At 43.2% G+C, this 21,256-nt stretch overlaps 1 protein-coding gene across 15 annotated transcripts in view; it reads right to left on the bottom strand.

Moving 5' to 3' along the window:
* The window catches only part of FAM13A (family with sequence similarity 13 member A), a 118,225-nt gene that overhangs the window by 3,500 nt on the left and 93,469 nt on the right, over window positions 1-21,256 (bottom strand). For 8 of the 15 annotated variants that reach the window (XM_086888671.1, XM_023926174.2, XM_023926176.2 and 5 more), the window contains 9 exons: window positions 21,016-21,166; window positions 13,157-13,370; window positions 12,653-12,791; window positions 11,456-11,537; window positions 11,106-11,326; window positions 9,686-9,769; window positions 5,858-5,953; window positions 4,209-4,292; window positions 136-332 (listed from right to left, as the gene is read on the bottom strand). In XM_086888671.1, coding sequence (XP_086744797.1) covers window positions 136-332; window positions 4,209-4,292; window positions 5,858-5,953; window positions 9,686-9,769; window positions 11,106-11,326; window positions 11,456-11,537; window positions 12,653-12,791; window positions 13,157-13,370; window positions 21,016-21,166 — 1,268 coding nt within the window. The remainder of the gene's footprint in view (window positions 1-135; window positions 333-4,208; window positions 4,293-5,857; window positions 5,954-9,685; window positions 9,770-11,105; window positions 11,327-11,455; window positions 11,538-12,652; window positions 12,792-13,156; window positions 13,371-21,015; window positions 21,167-21,256) is intronic. The other 7 variants (XM_086888670.1, XM_086888673.1, XM_023926175.2 and 4 more) reach the window with 1 other exon arrangement.

Below are 21,256 nucleotides of genomic sequence, written 5' to 3'. Positions count from 1 at the left end.
TTGCATTTAAAAATGAAACATGAAAACTTCTGGCTCAGATCATAAATAGAAAAAAACCCTAGACACTTTTCTGACAAATAAAATGCTATCTCAGCAAGAAATAATTTTTTGCAGTTGCCTGTGAATTCAACATACATGGATGCTTCATGGAGATTTGAAAGCCCCATATCCTGACTGCTCCTAGATGGCATCTTATCATCCACAGGGGAAACAAAGCCGTCAGCATCATCTTCTAGTTGATCCAAGAAGCTGCGCACGCTGAAATCTGTTTTTATGGTGATGGTGAGATCTGGCTTCACATTGCTGTCCTCCTCAGACCCCTCCTCTTCTTCCTACACACAGGGATAGAGCATCCCCACAACAAGACAGGTTATTGAAGCCTTCTCAGGAACAGGCTCCTCCTCTCACCACATGCACTCAGGAACAAGAAGTGGAAAGGCAGAGCAAACACTTCAATTGCCAAGCAATACACAGGACACCAGAAGGCCACCAGTAAGACACCCTAGAACCAAAGCATGACAGAGAAATTGCCACCACAAACTCAGATTGGTTAAGGAGACCCAGAGCGACACAACTGAGTGAAAAAAATACCCGGGGTTCGGAGCAAGCTGTTGCTTTGTTTAGTTTATGTATTCTGACGTAAATGAACCCATTTACGGCTGTTACGCATTTTGTCCAAAGCACACCAGCCATCCTCTGCATTTCCCTGCAAATATTTCCCAGCACAGAGACTGCCAGGTTAAAATGTGGAATTTTCTCTCAAAAGATGCAGCTCAACAGCTCTCTCTAATGGCTGAATTCAAGATCTCAAATGCTCATACAGTGATACCAGTGAGCTCAGATGAGTCTTACAATTACCCAAATGTGGGATATGATTGACTGTAAAGGGACTGCTCTGCTGCTAACATGTTCAAGCATCAGCTCTGACCATTTTGCTGAAATATACTAAAAATTGGACTGGAAGCTCTGCACAGTGCAATTCCCCATTTCCTCAATGCACACTGATGAATTGGTTGTGTTCCAATTTTTTTACAAAATTTATAGGCAAGAGATTTGGAAGTCCTCCCTACTGCACTTGGCATTCATCAGTTCACTGTGCTCTCAAAATAGGGCTTATCCTGTGACACTGTCCAGAAATAATTTTAATTATCAAGGAATGAGACCCAGTCTCTTATGTACGGAGACATTTCTAGAAGGCAGTTTTCAGCCTTAATATAAGGAATGAGGCTACTTAAAGAAAGCAGCAAATGCCAGCATGGACAGTAAATCTCTCAAATATGTATGTATGCATGTGTGTGTAAATGCATTTATTTTACAGCCATGTAATTCTAGCCAGGAAGGATCTAAGCACATGAATATCTTTAAAAGCTTTTGGGGACTAATATCACTGAAGTCTTCAAGACAAAAATATATTGTATCATTGGGATCAAAAGCAGATGTTTTCTTGGTTTGTTTTTTCATGTAATTCCGTGTGAATAGTTCAGTTATTCCAAGAGACTGCTCCCATATTTCAAGCAAAAAGGAAGAAAGTAACACCAGGACCTGGCTTAGTCCCATTAGACCCTCAGTGATTTATAAATGCACACATTTAAATTAAATTATAGTTTGCACAGAGTTTTCTTTTTAAGTTAAAGCACTAGGCCATGATGATACATTGCAGTGCCACAGGCTGAGAATTACAACCAAGACTGAGGGTGAAAAAAGCATTATCTGGGAAGAAGTTTTGAGTAGCAACAATAACAAAAGATATAGAAAAGTTTGAATGTATCTTAGGAAAATCTGCAGGGAACTTGTGGAAGCTGAAGCAGTATTTAGCACATGATTAGACAAGACCCATTTCTCCAGACATCAATTGTACAATTTAAACAGAAAGCACAAACCAGCAGCCACGTACTGTTCTTAAACCCTGCCAACAACTCCTGGCTGAACTGGGGAAGGGAGACCCATCTTTCATGGCCATTTCCCTGTCCCCAGGTGGGAAGGGCTGCAGCAGGAGAACATGAATCCTCCTCTGCCATGGAGGAGGATTTGCTAAGTCAGTCTAAGCAGTACAAGCAGCACACTCTGCTTTAGAGGAATCTCTCTGACAACAAAGGAGGAGCTCCCATGCCCTTTTGTGGGAGAGCTCCTGGAAGTAAAGGGACAATTTCTATAAGCAGTGTGACAAAGCTGCTCCTGAGGAGAGATGCAAGGTGTTTCCCTCTCAGGCACCTATGAGCCTGTCTTGCCTCACTGCAGACACCAGCACACTGCCCAAGCCAGCAAGCAGCTCAGGAGCCTCCTGCCACAGGAGGCCACAGGAGGAAAAGAAAGTGTAGAAATTTCATTTAGACCTCAGAGCCAAGACACTGCATCTGATTGTCACAAGACCTCTGAAATAATTTTGCTCTTAAATACAAAAGGATTCTTAGCTCTTAAATATAAAAGGATTTTTAGCTAGAGCTCCAACAGAAAAGGCCCTCTAAGGCCTTCCCTTTAAAAAGTCTCACATAGGAACCTCACTTTAAATCTGCAGTGACATTTACACCTTGAAACAGAATGATCTTCATACATGAGATTCATTTAGCATGCCCCTGCTTGGGTTGTTAGGCAATCATGAGGCATTCCAAAGTTAAAAATGTCAAATCCCCAGAGTATCCTATCATCGGCACTCCCACAAAGCAAGAATCTTTATGATTTTTTCTACACAACATTCAAGATATTGTACCAAAATGTTTGGTAAGGTCAACTCAAAACACCGCTTGAAGAAAAACTCACCCCAAAACACACAAATACTGACATTGTCAGCCGCCTGTCAAATATTTCCCTGCCTATAGACCTATGCAGGAGCTAAGTTTTGGGGTCTTTTGCCAACTTCCTCACTTTACTTCTGAATGTAGCTCAGTACAAAGCTGCTAGATGCAGCTTCACAGAGCCCCACTTAAGTGTTAATAGGCACATCATGTTAACAGGCTTAGGGCTGTCATCCTGATCTTCTGTCAGAAACCCCTCCAGGTTTGTATTCCCTGCAAGACACTGCTGAACTGGTTTAGTGCTGTCCTGGCACAGCACCAGCTCCTGCTGGCCATCAGAGATCACCATAACTGACAGCTCTAAGTTCTCACACTGGGTGCAAGCAGAGGTGGAAAAAAGCAAAGCAAAAAAACCAGAAACAAACAAAACCACTCCCCACCAGACCAGTACTGCAGATTTGATCCAGCAGTTATCTAGAAAATACTAAGAAGCTCAGTGATCATTAACCAGCTTCCAAACAGCAGCTTAACATCTTCAGTCTGCAATCTGGTATTAAAGAATATGTGCCTCGAATAGTCCATTAATATACAATCCACTGGACTCAATCACCTTGGATCTCTAAGTCTGCAGTATTTACATTTAGCCAAGCTCTGGATAACAGAAATATGACCCAAATATGCTGAAGCACTTCTCTCCCTTATTGCACTGCAAAGGCACAGAAAGCAAGCCAGGGCCGAGCTCCATGCTGCATGTCCTGGTCTGCTGTTGGACTTTATTCCTCAGGGGAAGGCCCAGTATCACAGTCATCTTCCCCACCCCAAATTATTACTCCACAGCAGCACAAGAAGAAACACAACAATCCTGCCATCCAAATCTGACCAAGTATCAACCAGCAGAACCAAGCTGTTCTTACTTCCGTCCTCGTTAAGTTAAAAACTCCCTGCACACAAGGTGGTAAAAAGGAGCCTGGATAAAATAAGTGGAGGGGAGCAGGTAAGGATCCTGTGAGTGCCCCAGCTTGCTCCACGTGCGAGGGTTAGTTTTGTGAGAGCTCATTCCTGCCACGGTGCTGTGTGCAAGCCACAGAGCCTGGGCGTGAGAGAAACTACTGCAAAACAAGTTAGTGCCTTTTAAAAGGAAGGAGGAAAACAAGAAAAAAAGCAAGGTACAGGGGTAACTGTGATTTGATTTAATTTTTTTTTTTTTAAAAGCAAAATAAAATACATTATGTGCACATGGAGGGGAAAGTAGAAGGATAGGAAAGAATGCAAAGCCAAAGAAACACTGTAGTCTTATCTACAATAAGGGAAGAATTTGATAAGAATTGGCGAGGCTTAAAGCAGCTACTGATTTTTCAGGACACTGCAAAAAAATCAACACTGATGAAAAAAAAATCAATCAACCATTCTGCTTCATTGGTATATGGGGAAAGTTGATGCAGACTGAGCAATTAGTTAGCAGCTGGAGGTCTTCACCTTTATCTCCTTGAAGAAGGAAGCTGTTTCGCCCTCGATAATTGGCTGCAGCAAAGGGCTTCTCCGCTTGCTGGAGGGGGAACCCTGTGACAGGCGTTAACAAGTATGTTACATTGTGAACCCCTTTCTCTCCTCCACCACCTGCTTCAGCTCATTCTCACCCACACATTCACTCTCAGCTCATCGCTGGACCACCAGGAGAAATATCTTTCTCAAGGAAGAAAAACAGGCCTGACAAACCCCCTGAACCTCGGGCTGTTTTCTCTCAGGATGTTGCTTAGCAAAGGACACCACTGCCAATCTGTTTATAAAAAGAAACCTGGATGATTATTAGCTGGGTAGTGACTACAAGGCAAAGGCTGCAACAAACTAATCCCCAGCCCAAGGCCCATGCACACACAGAGCATTTGGCTGGCTGTCCAGAGCTACAGGGTTAAGCTCAGCCAGCCTCTCCAGATTTGCTTTCCAGGAGCCTGATTTCCCTACTGAAGTTCCTACTGATGAAGAGATGGATTTTCAAATATATCCTGTCTCTCTATGAACCTCTCACTATTCTCACTCAGAAGACTGGGAAATAAGCCAGTCTCAGCTCTCCTCTGCTAGCCTCTGTGGATTTTCAGTTTTGTGTCTTAACAGGATCTGGGCTCTTTTTGACAGCTTTGCATTAAACTGCCCATGCACACCTACACAGCTTCCCCCTCAATTGCCAGCACTGTCTTCACAGCACACATTTTGGGGACTATTTCGCATATTTGAGGAGGAACAGCTTTTTATTTTGTTTTAAATGCAGGACCAGGAACACCTCCCAGGATCTGCAGAAAAAAGCCTTACTCCTCAGTGACACTGCACTGGGTAGTGCTGTGCCAGCCCGCTCACTTCACTGGCGGTCTACAGAATGTGGGCAGGACACAAGCACTGCTCAGGAAAAGCAAAAAATGTTTGTACATGAACAGGAACTTTGATAAAAGAACTCTCTTTCCATAGACAGGCTTGAAGCATTTTGTGTGTTTTTTAGATTAATTAATTTTAAAAAACTGGACTACGCAAGTTATCTAAAATTTAAGACAGTGAATTTTCTCCCCAGAAATCAGAGAGGTGTATTGGGTTCCTTGCTGGTGGCAAAGCACCACCTCGAAAGAGGGAATATCCACCACTTAGAGGATCTCTTTAATACAAATTAAGTATTAGAAGACTGAGGGCCCTTTCTTTCAGCCAAGGACACGCCTGGCATCTCCTGTGGGATCTATTCAAGTCTGTGTTCCTGTGTACAGGAATGCTGTACATACAACCCTGTGGAACCAAGCAGCATGGAAGACCTACAGCTCAGAGTGGGTTGGTATGGAAAAAGAAGTGAGGCTGTAGCCAAACAGAGGATGGATGAAATAACAGCAGCAGCCCAATGGAAAGAGAAGAAACAATACAAGGTGAGATGTGCTCCATGGCTCACAGGTGGGCACTTAAGTCCCTTGACCAGCTTTTCCCAATTTCACTATGAAGTGTGTCATTGATTCACTCATTTGCTTGATCTTTGAGTGATGAGGGAGGTTGGGACTTAGCCTTAGTGATTGTGTTGTACGCAAAAGTGTGGTGATTCCTGCTTCCTCAGCTTGAAACCAAAAAAATAGCCCGCAAAAGAATGCTCTACTCACAATAATAGGGATGGTGTTGGCTCTGGAGAGGATCTGTTTGACCAAGCGATACCTGTCATACAATGGCTTCATCACCTGCCGTTCATTTTTGGTAACCTGGAAAGAAAAAAGAGGAGACATCCATGAATCCTGCAACAAGTACTCCACTCTAGAACTCATGTGCCTGTGATCACACATAGTCTGAGGGGCTTGAAGAGACTTGTATGGGGATGACAGGAGAGCAGCATTAGGCCTGAAATGCCTGTCCATCGCTGCATCGCCTCTGCCTGGTGCCAGCTGAAGATGTGTGGGGTGTCTTGTAAAGGGGCTGTAAGAGATAGATGGTTTAAATGACCAGTTAGGGATCAGAATTCCACAGCACAAAATGACCTGCAGAGGCAGCACTCTGTGCTTGCAGTCACATTGGCCACTCTAAGCACAAGGTGAGCTGTCCCATCCTTGTTCTTGTGGCTGGCCGTCAATAGCAATGCTCGTGACTCATGAGAAGAGAAAGCAACTGCACTGACTGGATGTTGCAGTGTGAGGAGACTTTCCTTGAGTGCAGTAAACTACAGATTTCACAAAAGCTAACTTTCTGACTTTGCTATTCCTCCTAATTTCCTGTACAAGGCCGCAGTTTTCCCTCTTTTCAGCCCCTAACCTTGCCCTCCATCCCTCCTCACAGCCACTTGCTGGGAAGGATTCACTGCAATGCTTGGAAAGGGTGAAGGTGCCAGGGCTGTGTGGCACAGATAAGAGAGATCAGTGCTGTGATGTCCACCTCAGGTGTTCCTTATATTGCTCTGTCCCTAACTCCACTCCTCCTTACTACTTTTTGTGCTCCCTTTTCAGCTCTGAGAGCATTACAAACTGAGTGTGTTAATTTCTGGGGTTTTTTTCAGATTCAAGGTGGTTTTTATTTCTTCAGTACTTTCTTACAGCACATTAGAAAACAAAAAAAAATCCTAAGCAAAACCTGATCATCATTCAGCACTGTCTGACCCACATCCTATAAGTGTCCTTCCATTAGATCTTTTGTCTAACTTTAGATTATAAAGCTCTTATGAGGAAGCTTTAACTGATGTCATGCCTTTCTGCTTGCTGCTAATCACCAGAGCACCTGAACAACTGCCATATTAAAAATCAGCATCAACAGCGTAACCCCTAGGGAGCTTTGTGCTCTCCTTCTACAACAGAAACAGGAGAAAAGGGAATACAGCTTAAGACAGGGAGGCAATTTTAAACTGCCTTTTACTTTGTCTGCAGTTGACTTTCACTGGCATAATCTTTTTAAAGCTTTTACATCCTCCCTCCAGAGAAAGAGATGGTTTTGGCTTGTGAGGGGCAGAAAGGCTTTAAGTATTTCCAGGAGTGCAATGGCAGGGATGAACTCTAAGAATCTGGAGGTAGCATCCATCTTCCTCCTGAAAACCAAGCCTATGTTCCCTATGTTGAGGGAAGATGAACAGGAGGAAAAGGAGGAAGATCTTTATTCCTTTCCCGGTTCAATCCAAATATGCCCAGGCCTGATAAAGGGCATACAGATGGGCAGCCCTGAGCTCTGGGGGCAGAATATCCCACACCCCCAAAGCACAGCAGGGCACCAATTCCTGACAGCCTTAAGCTGCCTGTTCATTGAGTAAGCAGCTCACACGGATTAGAGGGATGTGGGCAGCATCAAACAATTCACTCAGTCCTCTTTGTGTGGAGTTTTGTGCTGATGTGCCTGCACTCAATTGCACTGGCTAGCAAGTTGCCTCCAACTTTGGACATTTCTCTGTAATCCATCCAGAATACAACTAGAGAAATTGGGTAACATAAATATATATATATATAATATTATTCCTAGTTTTACAAGATTAGCAGTTTGTGGAGCAGGAGGTACAGCACTAATGTTGGCTCAGACAGTCTATTACTTAAAAAAAAAACCCAAGACTATGATAAAGCTTATGTTGAGGCTGAGAATCAAACCTTCAATTAACAACATTTCAAAGCTGATTAACAGTACTGTTCTGTACTGAAAAATAAACATAAGCCTTGGAATGGGTACAAAGTCCTTAGGTATGCTGAAGAATGGAAAAGTTAAACAACATCCTTCAGTGTCTGAATATCAGTGTGGAGGAGCAACACAGAGAATTAATATAGGCGTTGGAAGATAAGTGTATGGAGTCTGAGCCTGCCCTGCAGCTCATTTACACCAGCAAACTTTACAGAAAGCATATTCTGAAAGTAAATGCTTAGTACATGGGCACACTGTCTCATTAGGTAAACATAAGTATGACCAGTAAAACCTGAGTATATTTTGGGAGAACATCAAAATGCAAAGAGACTGTTTGAATAATGGAGCCTTTGACACAACTCTGGGGCACACTCCACATGGCAAAAGAGCAGCAGCTGAGAACAGACCATTGCTTGCATTGTTAGAGCAGCTCAAGAATTTCTGCAGAGACAGACTTCTGGCTTAACTACAACAGTTCAGTTCCACCTTTGCAGGTTCATCTATCACTGGTGCAGAAAGACCCAGCTGCACAATAAATCTGAGCTCCATTGTTTTTCTTGTTTAGTTAAGTATCTTTAATGAAAAAAAAAAAAAACAAAAAAAAAAAAAAACCTTGGCTGAACTATCCAAATTCTCCTCAAGCTCTCAGTACTTTTCCACTGCTGCACTGCCAGGAGCTGGGAACAGCAAAAGCTGATCAGTCTTCCTTGCCATGCAGTTCAGTGTTGCTAGGTATAGACAGCTTACTTAAAAACAAAACAAATTAAAAAGCAGTTGTATAAATGAAGGATTGGAAAAGGTAGGTGGAAATAAATGTATGCTGACAAGATAGGCTCTGGGCTTGTTATCCTTTTGAACAGACTGAAGAGAGTTCACTTCAATAAGATGCCAATTGTTGATTTATATAATTGTAAAAGCGGCAAAAAAAGACTTGGTCTCACAGAGAACACAGGGAAGGTTAAGTGGATTCCCTTGTGCTGCCTTTTTTCTATTTTACACAATAAATCTGCCTGTCCTCTCACGTAACTATGCCATTTTCAGCTGCTAATACAGTTGTGACTGTACAATATTAGCACTCCATGAAGGCCTTTAAATAAATTAGTGAAGCTTTTTAAAAGAATGGATAAAGATATAATTGGGAAGGAAAAGACCAGGAATCTCGTGCAGCAGCAGAATGACAGGTTTGTGAGCTGCACCAATCAAATACTCCTTATAAGCAGTAATTTGCTGCTCCCAAGACACTGCTCAGAGGATTAGCAGCACTCAAAGTTACTTTATCTATACAGCTGGTCACAAAGATTATAGTATCATCGGTGAAAGAGACAGAGGGACTCATAAAAAGCCAACTTCATGGCCTGGAAGTTGCTGTGTTTCTGCCACAGCAGGCAAAACTTAATTCTCTGTCTTCACAAATAAGTTGGCCTTGTTAAAATCAAATGTATAACAAACCTTATACCACTGCTAACAGAAAACTGCAAACTTCCTGGCTGGATGGGGGACCATGCACAACTATTCCCATGCAGACTGTCCACTGGGCCACAAACTGGATGCCTGATGAGCACCATGCCAAAATAATGCCCACTCAGCCTGTAGGCTCTGTCCTGCAGGTGTCTGTCCAGCCCAGTGCTGTGAGAGGACACCACCCTGCCTGGAACAGACTCCTCAGCAGCTGCGGAAGTGAAGGATCAGGGAGGCGGATTAGAGGGTGCACGTGTGGTTTGGAGAACAAGAAGTTCTAGTGACTTGACATCAAAGGGGCATTAGGGGCATCATTTACCAAAGACAAAGACATAGAAAGATGTACTTAGATAAAAAAAAAAAAAAAATGCAAAAAATGCTGCAGTACATACCGGTCTGCCATGAATGCCTTCATAATACAGCAAAGCTTTTTGAAGAGCCACTTTTTCAGCTGCTATCTGATCTCGTGTCATGTCCTATGAAAAGTGGCACAGAGAGAGGGAAAGGGAGGAAGACAAAAAGTCAGATTCCTGGACTTAAAAAATACTGATCTGTGCCATAATCAAAGTCATATCATACCATCTTTATGTTTTAAAGATTCATCTCTACCTTCCAGTTGTCTTTTCCCAGCTACACTGCCAAAGAGACTGTTCATGTGAGTGAGTAGAGCCCTATGCTCAATGCAGACAGATTAAACACACAAACTCTGCATATGAAGGTATTTTACGTAGCTAAAGCAGATTATAAGTGTGCTTTGAAAAAACAACACTATGCAAGTTTTAATGATGGTTGATCTTTTTCAGTTAAGATCTGAAATGTAAATTCTACAAGAGAACACATGTCATTTCTTCTTCTCCAAATCCAAGACAAACTCCAGTACCTTTGCTTTGACTGTCACAAACACACTTTACCAAGAACTGAAGTGCAGTCAGATTGTCTTTCTGCCAGTTCTGCTATGGAGTGAAAAGCTGTAGCAGACAAGAGGGGACAAAGCCAAAAAAAAAAACCAAAAAGAGGGAAGACAGAGAAGACTTCTCTAATTAAGTTGCCCAAAATTCCCCCACTCAATTTGCCTGATACCAAGCCTTTTCTCCTTATCACAGCACCAAATACTATCACAGTCCCTCTGTAAGTGGCCAGGCTATGGATTCTTGCTACAGTCAGAAAATAGTCAAAACATGCACTGTATGTTTTCCTTCTGCAGATGTAGCAAACAAAGATAATGCTGTCTGCCTCACTCTCATATAGCACTACACAATTTACATGTCAGCAGACTCAAGGACTTCATTTACAAGGCTGCCCAAACCTCAGGAGCTCACAACATCAGACATGAAGATCTCCCTGCTGATAACCCTCAGAGATTACAGCAGCTAACAGAACTCAGTGTGAAACTCCAAAGGTTAGCAGTAATACACCCTGAGAGAATAACATTCAGTTTTGGAGTGAACAAGAAGCAAACAGATGACACAACCTCCAGAAGCACTGGAAGACTCAGAATTTGACAAAAACCTTTGTATGTAACAGAAATAGGCAAACACAGGGCAGGAAAAAATTGCAAAAATTCAGAAACATTACCAGGAATATACAAGGGTCAGACAAAGAACACAAGATGACATACAGTAGAAACTGAGCTCTGAGAAAAATATCAAGATACTAAAGGCAGGGGGAAAGGAACTAAAGCAAGTGAGCCCGGACTAAAGGCTGCAGACTTTTTAACAAAATGTAGAAGACCACAACTTTCACAAGTGACTGTGCAGCCACAAGTAACCTACTTGCACTTCAAGGCCTAAATCTGACCTGTCTACATTGTACCTTAATGTCTTCAGGTCGATTTGTCTCTGCTCGTTTCTCTTGGAGCTTCTTCTGGATGGAGTCAAGGGTCACTTCCACGGCAGGCTTGGCAGATTTATCTGACAGGTCTTGCTTCTTGTCATCCTCCTTCTCCAGCTGAGAGCCGAAGCTCTTGGGGAGCGTGTTGCTGCGCTGACGCACAACGGGGCCAAGGTCTTCCTCTGATATCTTCAGTTTTGACTCTGAACAGGGAAAGATGAGCAATTCTTCATTTTTAAAATGTGACAGTGTCAGGATCACTACCTCACATCAAATCTAAATGAGGCAGAGTCTAGCTACCCCTCAAAGGTGCCCCAGTGGCGGCTGCTCACCTTTAAGTTGCTTTCGGAATTTGGCCAAATCATTTGTCCATTTGAGCACTTCAGGGTTGGCTGCTTTGTCACTGTGGGAAGGCTGGGAGGAAAGAAAAGCCATGCTGAATCTGTGTTAAACCACCAGGAGCAATTCACTGAAACAAGTGTGTGGCACAAAGGGGTACAATGGAATTTGGACCCAGCACAGAGCACAGGCACTGGATTCTGACTGGCAGCCTCATACCTGTGACCAGCTCATTTCAGACCTTGCTTTAATTGCTCCTGCCTGTCACAACACTCTGTCTTAGGGGCATGATGAAAAGGATTTTCATTTTAAAAACACAAAACATTTGATGCCAATGATTAAGTTGTAGGAGTGACTCAGAGGGCCGGATGCACATTGGAATCCTTGTGTCTATTGTTTCCCAACAAGAGAGTATCTCTAAAATAGAGGACACTTAGCATGAACAGCTGGAAAAGTGTTATGACACATATATCCACACCAAAGGCTGCCTTACATCCCAAGACATCAAATAACCCAAATTCTAGGCTACAGCAAGCTTTGAGCAATTTTTTCAGCCTTTCCTACTGCAGGCAAGATCTTTCCAGTACAATTCTTTGCCATTTAGATAGCCAAAGATGCACACATGCAAAGCTGTGTGTTCCTTACAAAGTTTTCTGTGCATCAGAAGGGCATGGCAGAACAATTAAGAGTCCAGTACACTGCTGCTGCTCAGCAGCACTTGACTGTGGTTCCTTGCTCAGGAGTGAAGGCAGCTGCTCTCTCTCCTCTGCCATGCATAGGTGTCCTGGGATTACCATCATGCAAATGAAATCAGCAACTGTGCTTCCCATATGCTGAAGTTAAATAAATAAACAAACAAACAGAAGTTGAGCACAGCTATTCCTACACACTGTCTTAATCAGTGGTCGAAATCCTATGAGTTCATTAGCCTTCCTCTCTTGTGCTGCATGGATATTGCGTAATACCTGGAGAGGTAATTTGCTCAGTGTGTATACATATTTCTGGGGCTGCAGCAGCAGGTCTTCTGCCTTTTTTTTCCTTTCCTCATTATAAAAGCTTTCAAGCCTTCAAGTATGTTTTGCATATTTCCCTGGTGTCCCTCTGTATGCTTGACTCACTTCCCTGGTGCCCCTTCCCTTTGCTGCTAAGGCATACATCTCCACATCAATTCTTAACTCCTAGAGACTCACTCTGTATTTCCTCTCCTCTTCGAATTTGTCCTCAAATCTTCTGATCTTTTTCTTCAGCCCCTGAATCCTCCGGGTGAGTTGTGCAGGGGTAAGGTCTTCTCTGTCGTCTTCATAAGATCCTAAAGATGAACTCCGTCTCCTGCCAAGAGCAGAGATTGCAGGAAGAGCTTACCCTAACAGCCACAGTACATCTTGATGCAGAGAAGGCCACTTCAACTATGTGTGAATAAAGGCAAGGCTCACAAAAGTGAGAATGCTACCTGTCATCTGCAATGACAGATAGAAAAAGATGCTCTAACAGCCTCTTTCAGCAAGTCCCCAGATATTAATGCACAAACCCAGAAATTATTACCTACAAGGAACATTTTTTAAAATGTCAGTTCCCTGTGAGTAGGGCCAGAAACCCAGCGCAGCACAGCCGATCCGAAGAGATGCTGCTTGACAAAACTGTGCAAACCCTTTACAGCTACATGTGAAAGTCAGCACTGGCAAATCACAACCCACCTCATGAAGGAATGAGAATTGGGAGGAGAAGGAGGCACTTCTGTATCATCCAGGTACTGCTGGCTCTGTCCATAGGCATAGAAGCGAGGGGACAGCATGGGATCGCTGTCCTCATCCAGAAGCTGGCGAATCAAGCGCCCGGCCTGCGGGGAAAGGCGAGCCTCATCTGAGTCTAAGCTGTCTCGCTGCCATGAGGAGAGAGCAGGGATGGGCTCTGGGAACAGTAAGACAAAAGCTGGTTTTATACATAAGACAGACTCCAGGTAACTTTCTAATGAACCTTGACCTGCTTGTCCTGGACTGTGACTCTTGTCACCAAGCATTCTCTGGTCACTACTCCCATCTGACCCGTGTGCAAAGCATCACAAAGCCTGGCCACAGCAGGTAACCTACACAAATGTAAGTCATCTCTTAGATGCAATGAAAAACTACCCAAAAGCTGACCAGGAACTACCATAGACTGACACCAAATGAGGCAATCACCAGCTAGCACCTTTGAGGAAAGAGTTATGCTAAACAGAGAGCATTACTGGCACATGGTCTACAGAAGAGGCAATTTGACTCCAGAGGAATTTTTTTCAGTTTCAGGATGTGCAAATGCTGTAAATGAATAGTGTATTAATGGTTCTCCTATAGGCCCCAGCACTCCAATGCAACCCTGTTGCCTGCTATTGGAAATTCAAATCCTAGGAATAAGAACAGGTTCTTCTAATCTGCAAGCAAAAGGTGCCTCACACTAGGGTGCTTAGCCCACATATGAACAATTATAGTAATATGGTCTAAGTTTCCCCTTTTCCCTTTCACAGGCAATCCTGCTGCTTACAGCATGGTAGAAAAAATGGAGGAAATCTTCAGCCCCCTGGACAACGTAACCAGCCAGAAGTAAAAGCAATGTTGTACAGGGAGGTGGTGGAGTGGGAGAGAAAGGGAAACCCAATTTAGCACTGCTGATTAGCATAATAGAGCCCACAGAAAGCAATCGCCTCAATCTTGTGATCACTCCCTCCAGATGCCATAAGGAGTCTAACATTTTGTGTTCAGATAGTTTACTAAGCTGATTTGCATGCTCCTACTTAAACTGTCTAATCCTGTGGTGCTAAGAGCCAGGCTTTGAACTTCTAAATCTAACAAATAGTTCTAGAGTCAAGTAACAAAACAAAAACCTTATAGAAAGCTCCCAGATCAGTCTCAGAGCTACGGACTAATTGTTTCCTGTGCCTAGTGTGTCTATTCTTCATTCACAAAGAGAGTGGGCTTTTGAAGTTATCAGTTTATGAATAAAAAACAGTGCTTCCTTTTGCTGAACAAGGTTAACGTTTCCACAGCTCAGAGTGGATTGCATGAGGATTCCCCTGCAGAACCTCTGTGCTGTTTAACATTCCCCCTCTGTACAATTCGGGCAGTGCAAGATCATCGCCGATGCAGCAGTGATGGGCTCAGTGCTGTTTCGCCTGTGCACATCTTCAAAATGATGCTCTCCTCCTTTTGCCTTCTTCCTTAGCACACGGATACAAATGGCACGCCTCTGCTTAGAGGCTGGTGCTGCATGCACACTGATGTGCTACCCTGAAAGGGGTGACAGGAGGTTTTTGCACAAGCTTTTTGCATAAGAGCCCCTGGAAGGTGTTGTGCTAAGAGAAGCACATAGATGGGGTGTGCAAGCACCAAGTGTATGCAGGCTGTTTTGCCATGGTTTGGAAAGCTTACGTAGCCTGAACTTCCTTCGGGTAATTTCTGAAAAAAGAGCTTTTCTAAGCTCTGTTCAGCCTTGGCCTTTTCTAATACGTGAAATATTTTGCATCCACTTGCCTGAATCTCTCATGATTTTAGGAAGGGTCTTACAAGATTTTTTGTAGCAAAACAAAGAGGAATACAAAAGGAAAAAAAAAAGAATATATTTGACCAGCAGGAACAAGAGTTAAATGATGTATGAAATTCGTCTAGACATCTCTCACTTCTCATTTTTGAATACCTCTCACCTGCAAACCGAATTTCCTCTTGGAAATTGTTATATAACACCTCCATGGGATTTACATAGATGGAATAAACTTAGAAAAAATCAGGCATATTTAGCAGTAACTAAATTAAGCTCCTACCACACCAACTAACAAAGCCATTGTTAGTCATGCCTGATGCATGTGGCTTTGTCCAAGGTGGATTTAAAACCAGATAGCATGCGACGTCCAGGGAATTGCAATGGCTCAAAGAGCCTCTGATCAAACCCCAAAAGACAGCAAAACACTTTATGTAACCCAATTGAGACTGAGGTGTGTCTACTTTCTACTTTTTTGATTTCAAAATACTCCCCCAAAACTGAAACTCCCATTCCAAAGAAGAAAGTGTTAAAAAGGAGAAGAAAAAAAAGTCCTAAAAGGAAAAATCAAATTTGAGGCTTGACAGAAGAAATGGCTGCTATCGGAAATCAGCTTTCTTTAACCCTTGCTCCTGGAAGGCCTGGCTCTTTGGGTAATTTTGTTTCCCTTGCTGACCATATACATTTAGAAAACAAAATCTCAACTAGACACAAAACGGTTAGACTCCTGAGAGCAACACAGCAATTCATCAAGGAACATATTAAGATATGTACAATTACAGATTTTACCTACATCAGATCACTAAGTGGACTGGAGCTGCAGCCCAACTGCCTTCTCTCTCATGCTAGCCAGATGCCAGGCCCTTCAGCTGGAAGCGCTGGAATTGCTGGATCACACAAACATACAGGAACCCCCTAAGGGTAAGGTGCTGCTTTTTCTGACAGTTCACAATCAATTAATTTCTCTTTAACAGGATCCATAATATCCTTTGTTATTCATTTAGCCAAGATAGCTATCAAAGCACTGAGCTTTTTCTGGAGGCTGCTGAACTCCTGGACTGAATGGTTTTGAAGTATCTGCTATGAAGTCCAGTTTTAAAGCATCCACTATCATGATTAATGCTGTCAACCTTTCCCCTTTCTGCTAACTGAAGAACAAAATCACAGTAGAGATTGTAAACATTTCACCTTTTCTTTGCCACTGACTTGACAGAGCGGTTACACTTGCTCCTCTTCTGTCCTGAACAGATCTCTCCTGCTCAAGGAAAACCCTTGATTTTCTACTCATCTCCACATTCTTTCAATATACTATTTTTCCACCCATTTTCCAGAATGATAACTTTAAATGGATGGGGAGGGGGGGAAACCCAAAAAAACTGGGCAATATTTAGCCACCATGGCTGTACAAGTGCAGAAAAAGGATGAAAAAAATTTAATGCCTTGGTCAGATTCTCTAGGCATTTCTTTCAGGCCTGCCTTTTCTAAGCTGGCGCAGAAGCAATGAACTGTGTGCTGGTAGTGAGTCTGCAGTCCTTCAGAAGTGCTGCTCTCCCTCTCAAAATCCCACAACCAGCTCATCTTTCAACAAAGCTGTCAGCCATCTGCCAGGCGTGGCTCTGCAGAGCTCCACAGGCACACAGAGCATCGCCTATGGCAGTACAACCTCTCTGCCAACCTGCTGCACAGAGAGAGGGCTGGAGATTTTAATAAACCTGAACCATTAAGTGCTTCACACGACAAGAAAGATTTATTGTATCAAACTGCTGTATTGTTGGTGAGCTCCAAGCCATCTTGCTGACAAAACCTGTCTTTTTTTTTTTATCACTACATTGTATATTTGCCACAGGGCTACTGGGGGGTGCAGGGCCAACAGGGGGGTGTCTACACACAAATACCACTTGAGGTGCAGCCAGCAAAGTGCCACAGGCATCTCCTGTTTGCCTCTCTGCAGCCACAGAGCTCATACATCCTGCTAACACTGCTTTTACACACACCCATCTGTCAAACAAACGAGGCCAAATCTTAGTTACTGTAAATTGAAGTAGGTCCAGAGGGATTAAAAAGTCTAAACTCATTACAACACCTGAGGTGCTAGTATCAAATGCCATTTGAAAGACTCCAGAAAGATCTCTCATAATGAAATGAATAAAGTAATTTAAAACCCCATCCAAAGCATTCACTAGCTCAGTAACAACCTATTTTCTTCATCTTATAAATAACTATGAAAATATCTTTGTTTGAATACATCAGCAGGCATTCTTCCTACATAGATCAAAAGAATAGCCCAAATACAGTGCTACCACACCTTTTCACTTAGTGAGATGACAGACCTCTCAGATAGCAAGCAAACTTTGTATTTTGTTTATAGCATGTCATAACAATCAAAAATACAATTTTAATATTTTGATGCTATTCAGTAAACAATGCAATTTTTTTTCAATACTTAGTAATAAAAATAGAAGATGCCTCATCCCCTTTTGATTTCTTATGCTAAAGAGTGTTACACACTGATGGAGCAAATGGAAATACACTGATCAATCTAAGTCCAGTGTTGAAAAAAGAGAAAACAAAATTCAGCTTCCCATCTGCTTATACTGTATGGAGTTTTATGCATTACTTTGGATTTTTTTCCATGGGAAAGTATCAGTTAAGTCAGTGTCAAAACTATTTGTAGATCAGCTTCACCCTCAGGGTCTCAAGAGCTGCAATACTTGAACTCAATTTGTGTTTTTAACTTCTGCTTTTTTTTTTTTTTAAAGCTTGAAGAAAAATGCCAGCTGATTGTATCGTAAGTGCCTGTTACTGCAAACTATGCTTGAAATCTCAGCTACTGAACTTTTAAAAGTGTCAGTAATCAGGTGACATCAGCAGCAATCACACCTCATATTGATTTACTGAGCTGCCTGCTCAGCCCAATCTGCTGACAGGGCCAGCCGCTGCTATGGAGAGCAACATACTTCCAGATTTTCCTTGAGGACAGGATAACAAGTTCTGGGCTTGAATTAGAAACATTTGGTGAGAAATCTGCACAATAGTGTTGGCCTGTGAGAGAACACTCTGTTCTCCTCAGTCAGTGCACCCGATTCAAACGTAATCCACAACAATTAGAAACCTTAGCTGTGGAAGCAGCTCTCAACATGCCTGCTCCCAAAGCCATCCCCGCTGGCACGCACTGCCCAGCTTTGCAGGCAAACCCAGCAGTCGGACGTGACATCCTGGCTCACAGGGATAGCCTGGCCCACATCCAGGGCAGTAAAACTCCCTGATCCACACCTGCCAAATGCACACCGGGAAAATACTGCTGGGCCACGGGAAATGCACTGAGGCAAGGAGTTCGGCACTTGAATTTTGCTGGGGCACTGCTCGTGCCCTGAGCGCTGCGTCAATAGCCTGATGATTCCTACACAAGCCTCTATACTTAGCAGGTGAGTGGGATGCAGAAGGCGGGCACATGGCAAAGTGTGAGGCTATGCATTTCAGGGAGAAAATGTCTCTGTCCTCTCTGTGCTCAGCTTTAGGTTAAAGGAACACAGCCTGGAGAAGTACAGCAAATCTCTCCTTGTGTACAGATTTGACTATGAGGTGCAAGTTATGGGAAAAAAATCTGGTAGAAATGACTTCTAGTGTAACATGAAGGGCACAAGGCCCTGCCAGCAGTTATCATAGTTCTGTGCCCCTGAATTAGGGCTTTTAAGGCAGCTCTGCTCTTTACATGATGGAGAGCCTGCCTGAGTGACAAACAAAAGCTAGCCAATGGACAAGGTTGTCTTGTGTAATTTTGTGCCCATTGTTGAAGGCTCTTTCCTAATATTTGACTGGAAGCATTGACAGCTACAGCTGAAGGCAAGTCCTCAACCTGTAATTGTTCTCTGTGTCACTGTGGAAAGTCCCAGCAGTTGCCCTGGTCACTAGAGATGGTCTGTATTTCCTACAGTATGACACAGAGGACCATGACCTCAAACATTCACTCAACTGTGTCCTGAAAGAATGGGTAATTTCCCAAGAGATGGACCTACCAAGCTGGCTAGAGCAAAGCAATAAACAGTTCAGTGTTAGGGCATTTGAAGGCACAATCCTTTCTCTTTTCTGTTGGGGATGCAACCAGAGCTGTGGCCATGGATCCTGCAGAGATGTGTGAAGGTTTGAGTGACTTGGGTTGGCTGGTAGGGAAAGGGAGGATGTTCTGGTTGCCAGAGGTGTGGATGGGTGGTACAACCCTGCCCTGCAAAGCCAGTATCAACAACAGACTCTGCTGCTAGCTACAGAAACAGTCTGAGAATTGATAAGATACTCCTCTTCCTGGCTGCTGTAAGCTTGATTCCATATCCACAGCTAGAAAAGACTCAGTGTCTCCTTGCTAAGACACAGAAGGAACCATTTTGCTGCTGTTCATCCACACCAACAAAATGGTGATTCTGGAAGGCACGCATTTCAGAAGATGATATCTCTCTCACCCCAGACAGCTGATTCTTTTGCAACTGCCCACCTCCTCCTCCTGCAAAATACACGTGAACAGAAGGGAGGAAGGAGCAATCAGAGAGAAGCACAGTCACATGTGCCTATAATCCTGTCTCATATTTGCAGGGCAAGGAAGCTAGAATCCAAACATAGGAGCATGCCTACTAAGAGGGAGTTGTACCAAAGAAGCAACTTATTTCATACAATGGGAAAGCCTCTGGCTGACAGAAAGGAGCTGTGTTCTCTCCTTCATGCGTTCATACGACTCCTATTAGTAATGCAGGACGGGGAAAAAAAAAAAAAGTCATTATTTTCTAAGGTTCACAGGACAGCTGAAGCCACACATCACCTCTGAGAACGCAGACGTGCGCACCCTGGCCTGAGACCCTGCAGGGCTCTGCTAATTGGCCCCTCAGTAAACATCCAGCAGCCAGGGCCGCCTGGGAGCCCTTCGGCGGCGCTTTGATCAGCCCTGCTGCACGCGTGGTGATTCCACCCAGGGAATCCCCACCTAGCAAGCAAATGGAAAAATTCCCTCCTGTGCACAGTGACTGCTGGCCTGGCTGAATCAAAGGCAGCCATAGCTGCGGGTTTTCTTTACTCTCACCTGAAGCGTCATAACTACTCACCTCCTAGAGGGAAAGGCAAAACATACTAGGTCACGTACGCTGTGGAGGCAGGAGCAGAGAACTTCCCTTCTCAGTGTTCCTCAGAGATTGTTATTTTAGAGCAATGAATTAGTTGCACATTTTCCTTCTCTTGCTTTATTAAAACACCACACTTGTGTTTTCCTGCATCTACCCTATCAAAACCCATCTTTCACTACTAAAGCATAAACTCAGAGAAGAACTCCGCTTGTACACAGACACATACTCTGTAACTAAAAAGGGTTTGATCCCAAAACTACTGGATGCCTTCACTGCATCACAATTTCAAATGAAATTAAGGTCAGGGCACCGGCAGAGTTTGCCCAGATTCCCACTCTTAAACGAGTAAGTGTATAGCCAACCAATGTACTCTGAAGAGCTAAGAAATAGTATTAAAGGAGTTTATATGACAGACAATCAGTTTAACACTGCCATTTAAGCTGGTGATCAGAATTCCTCCACAGCATACACAAAAAAAAAGTTGTTTGTGAGACAAAGTAACAGACAGACTGCATTTTTTACTAGCTGTGCTTTTCAGGTGTGAATCATTATTTCCAAACAGTGATTGAAGAAAAGTTTTTTTTAGACTGTGAAATATCCAGTTGCTTTGAAGCATAGGGCAGTCTAGCTTAATTACCCATTGATCAGCCACTAAGAAAGAAGGTATCTTGAAACCCTCAGGGACTTAACAGTACTAAACAGAACATGAAAGTAACTTTGAGAATAAAACATTTCATTTTCCACCTCTAAAGTGACAATTAGAGTTAGTACTATTCAGTATTTGCTTCCAGTTTCTCCAAACTTTCAGTTCTACATTCAGGACAAAGTCACTTTTCAGTTGTTTTTAGCAAGAGAACACAGTCACATAAAGATACACCCAGCCCACTCAGGTTTCCCTCTCTCTCATTTCACTCACACAACCAGCCATCACACAATCCTACCTTCCCAGTTGTTGTCATCACACAGTGATGTTAAATCCAGCCGAGGCACTTCAGATACAAAGCTGTTTTCTTGATCATCAGCATCTTGATTTCTTTGTAACTTGTTTTCAGGCATGCTTGGATGTTCTTGAATCTTCATACTTGAAGTCAGCTATGTTCCCATATGCCCAAGGAAATGAGAGAAAGGGAAAAAAAAATGTTTCAGGATGCAGAGGAGGGGGAAAAAACCCCTGCAAGTCAC

Source organism: Cyanistes caeruleus, chromosome 5 (genome assembly GCF_971803275.1).
Source record: "Cyanistes caeruleus chromosome 5, bCyaCae1.hap1.1, whole genome shotgun sequence".
In the NCBI taxonomy this organism is placed as follows: Eukaryota; Metazoa; Chordata; class Aves; order Passeriformes; family Paridae; genus Cyanistes; species Cyanistes caeruleus.
Note: the sequence above shows the minus strand (reverse complement) of the source record. Positions and strands in the feature narration are given on the sequence as shown.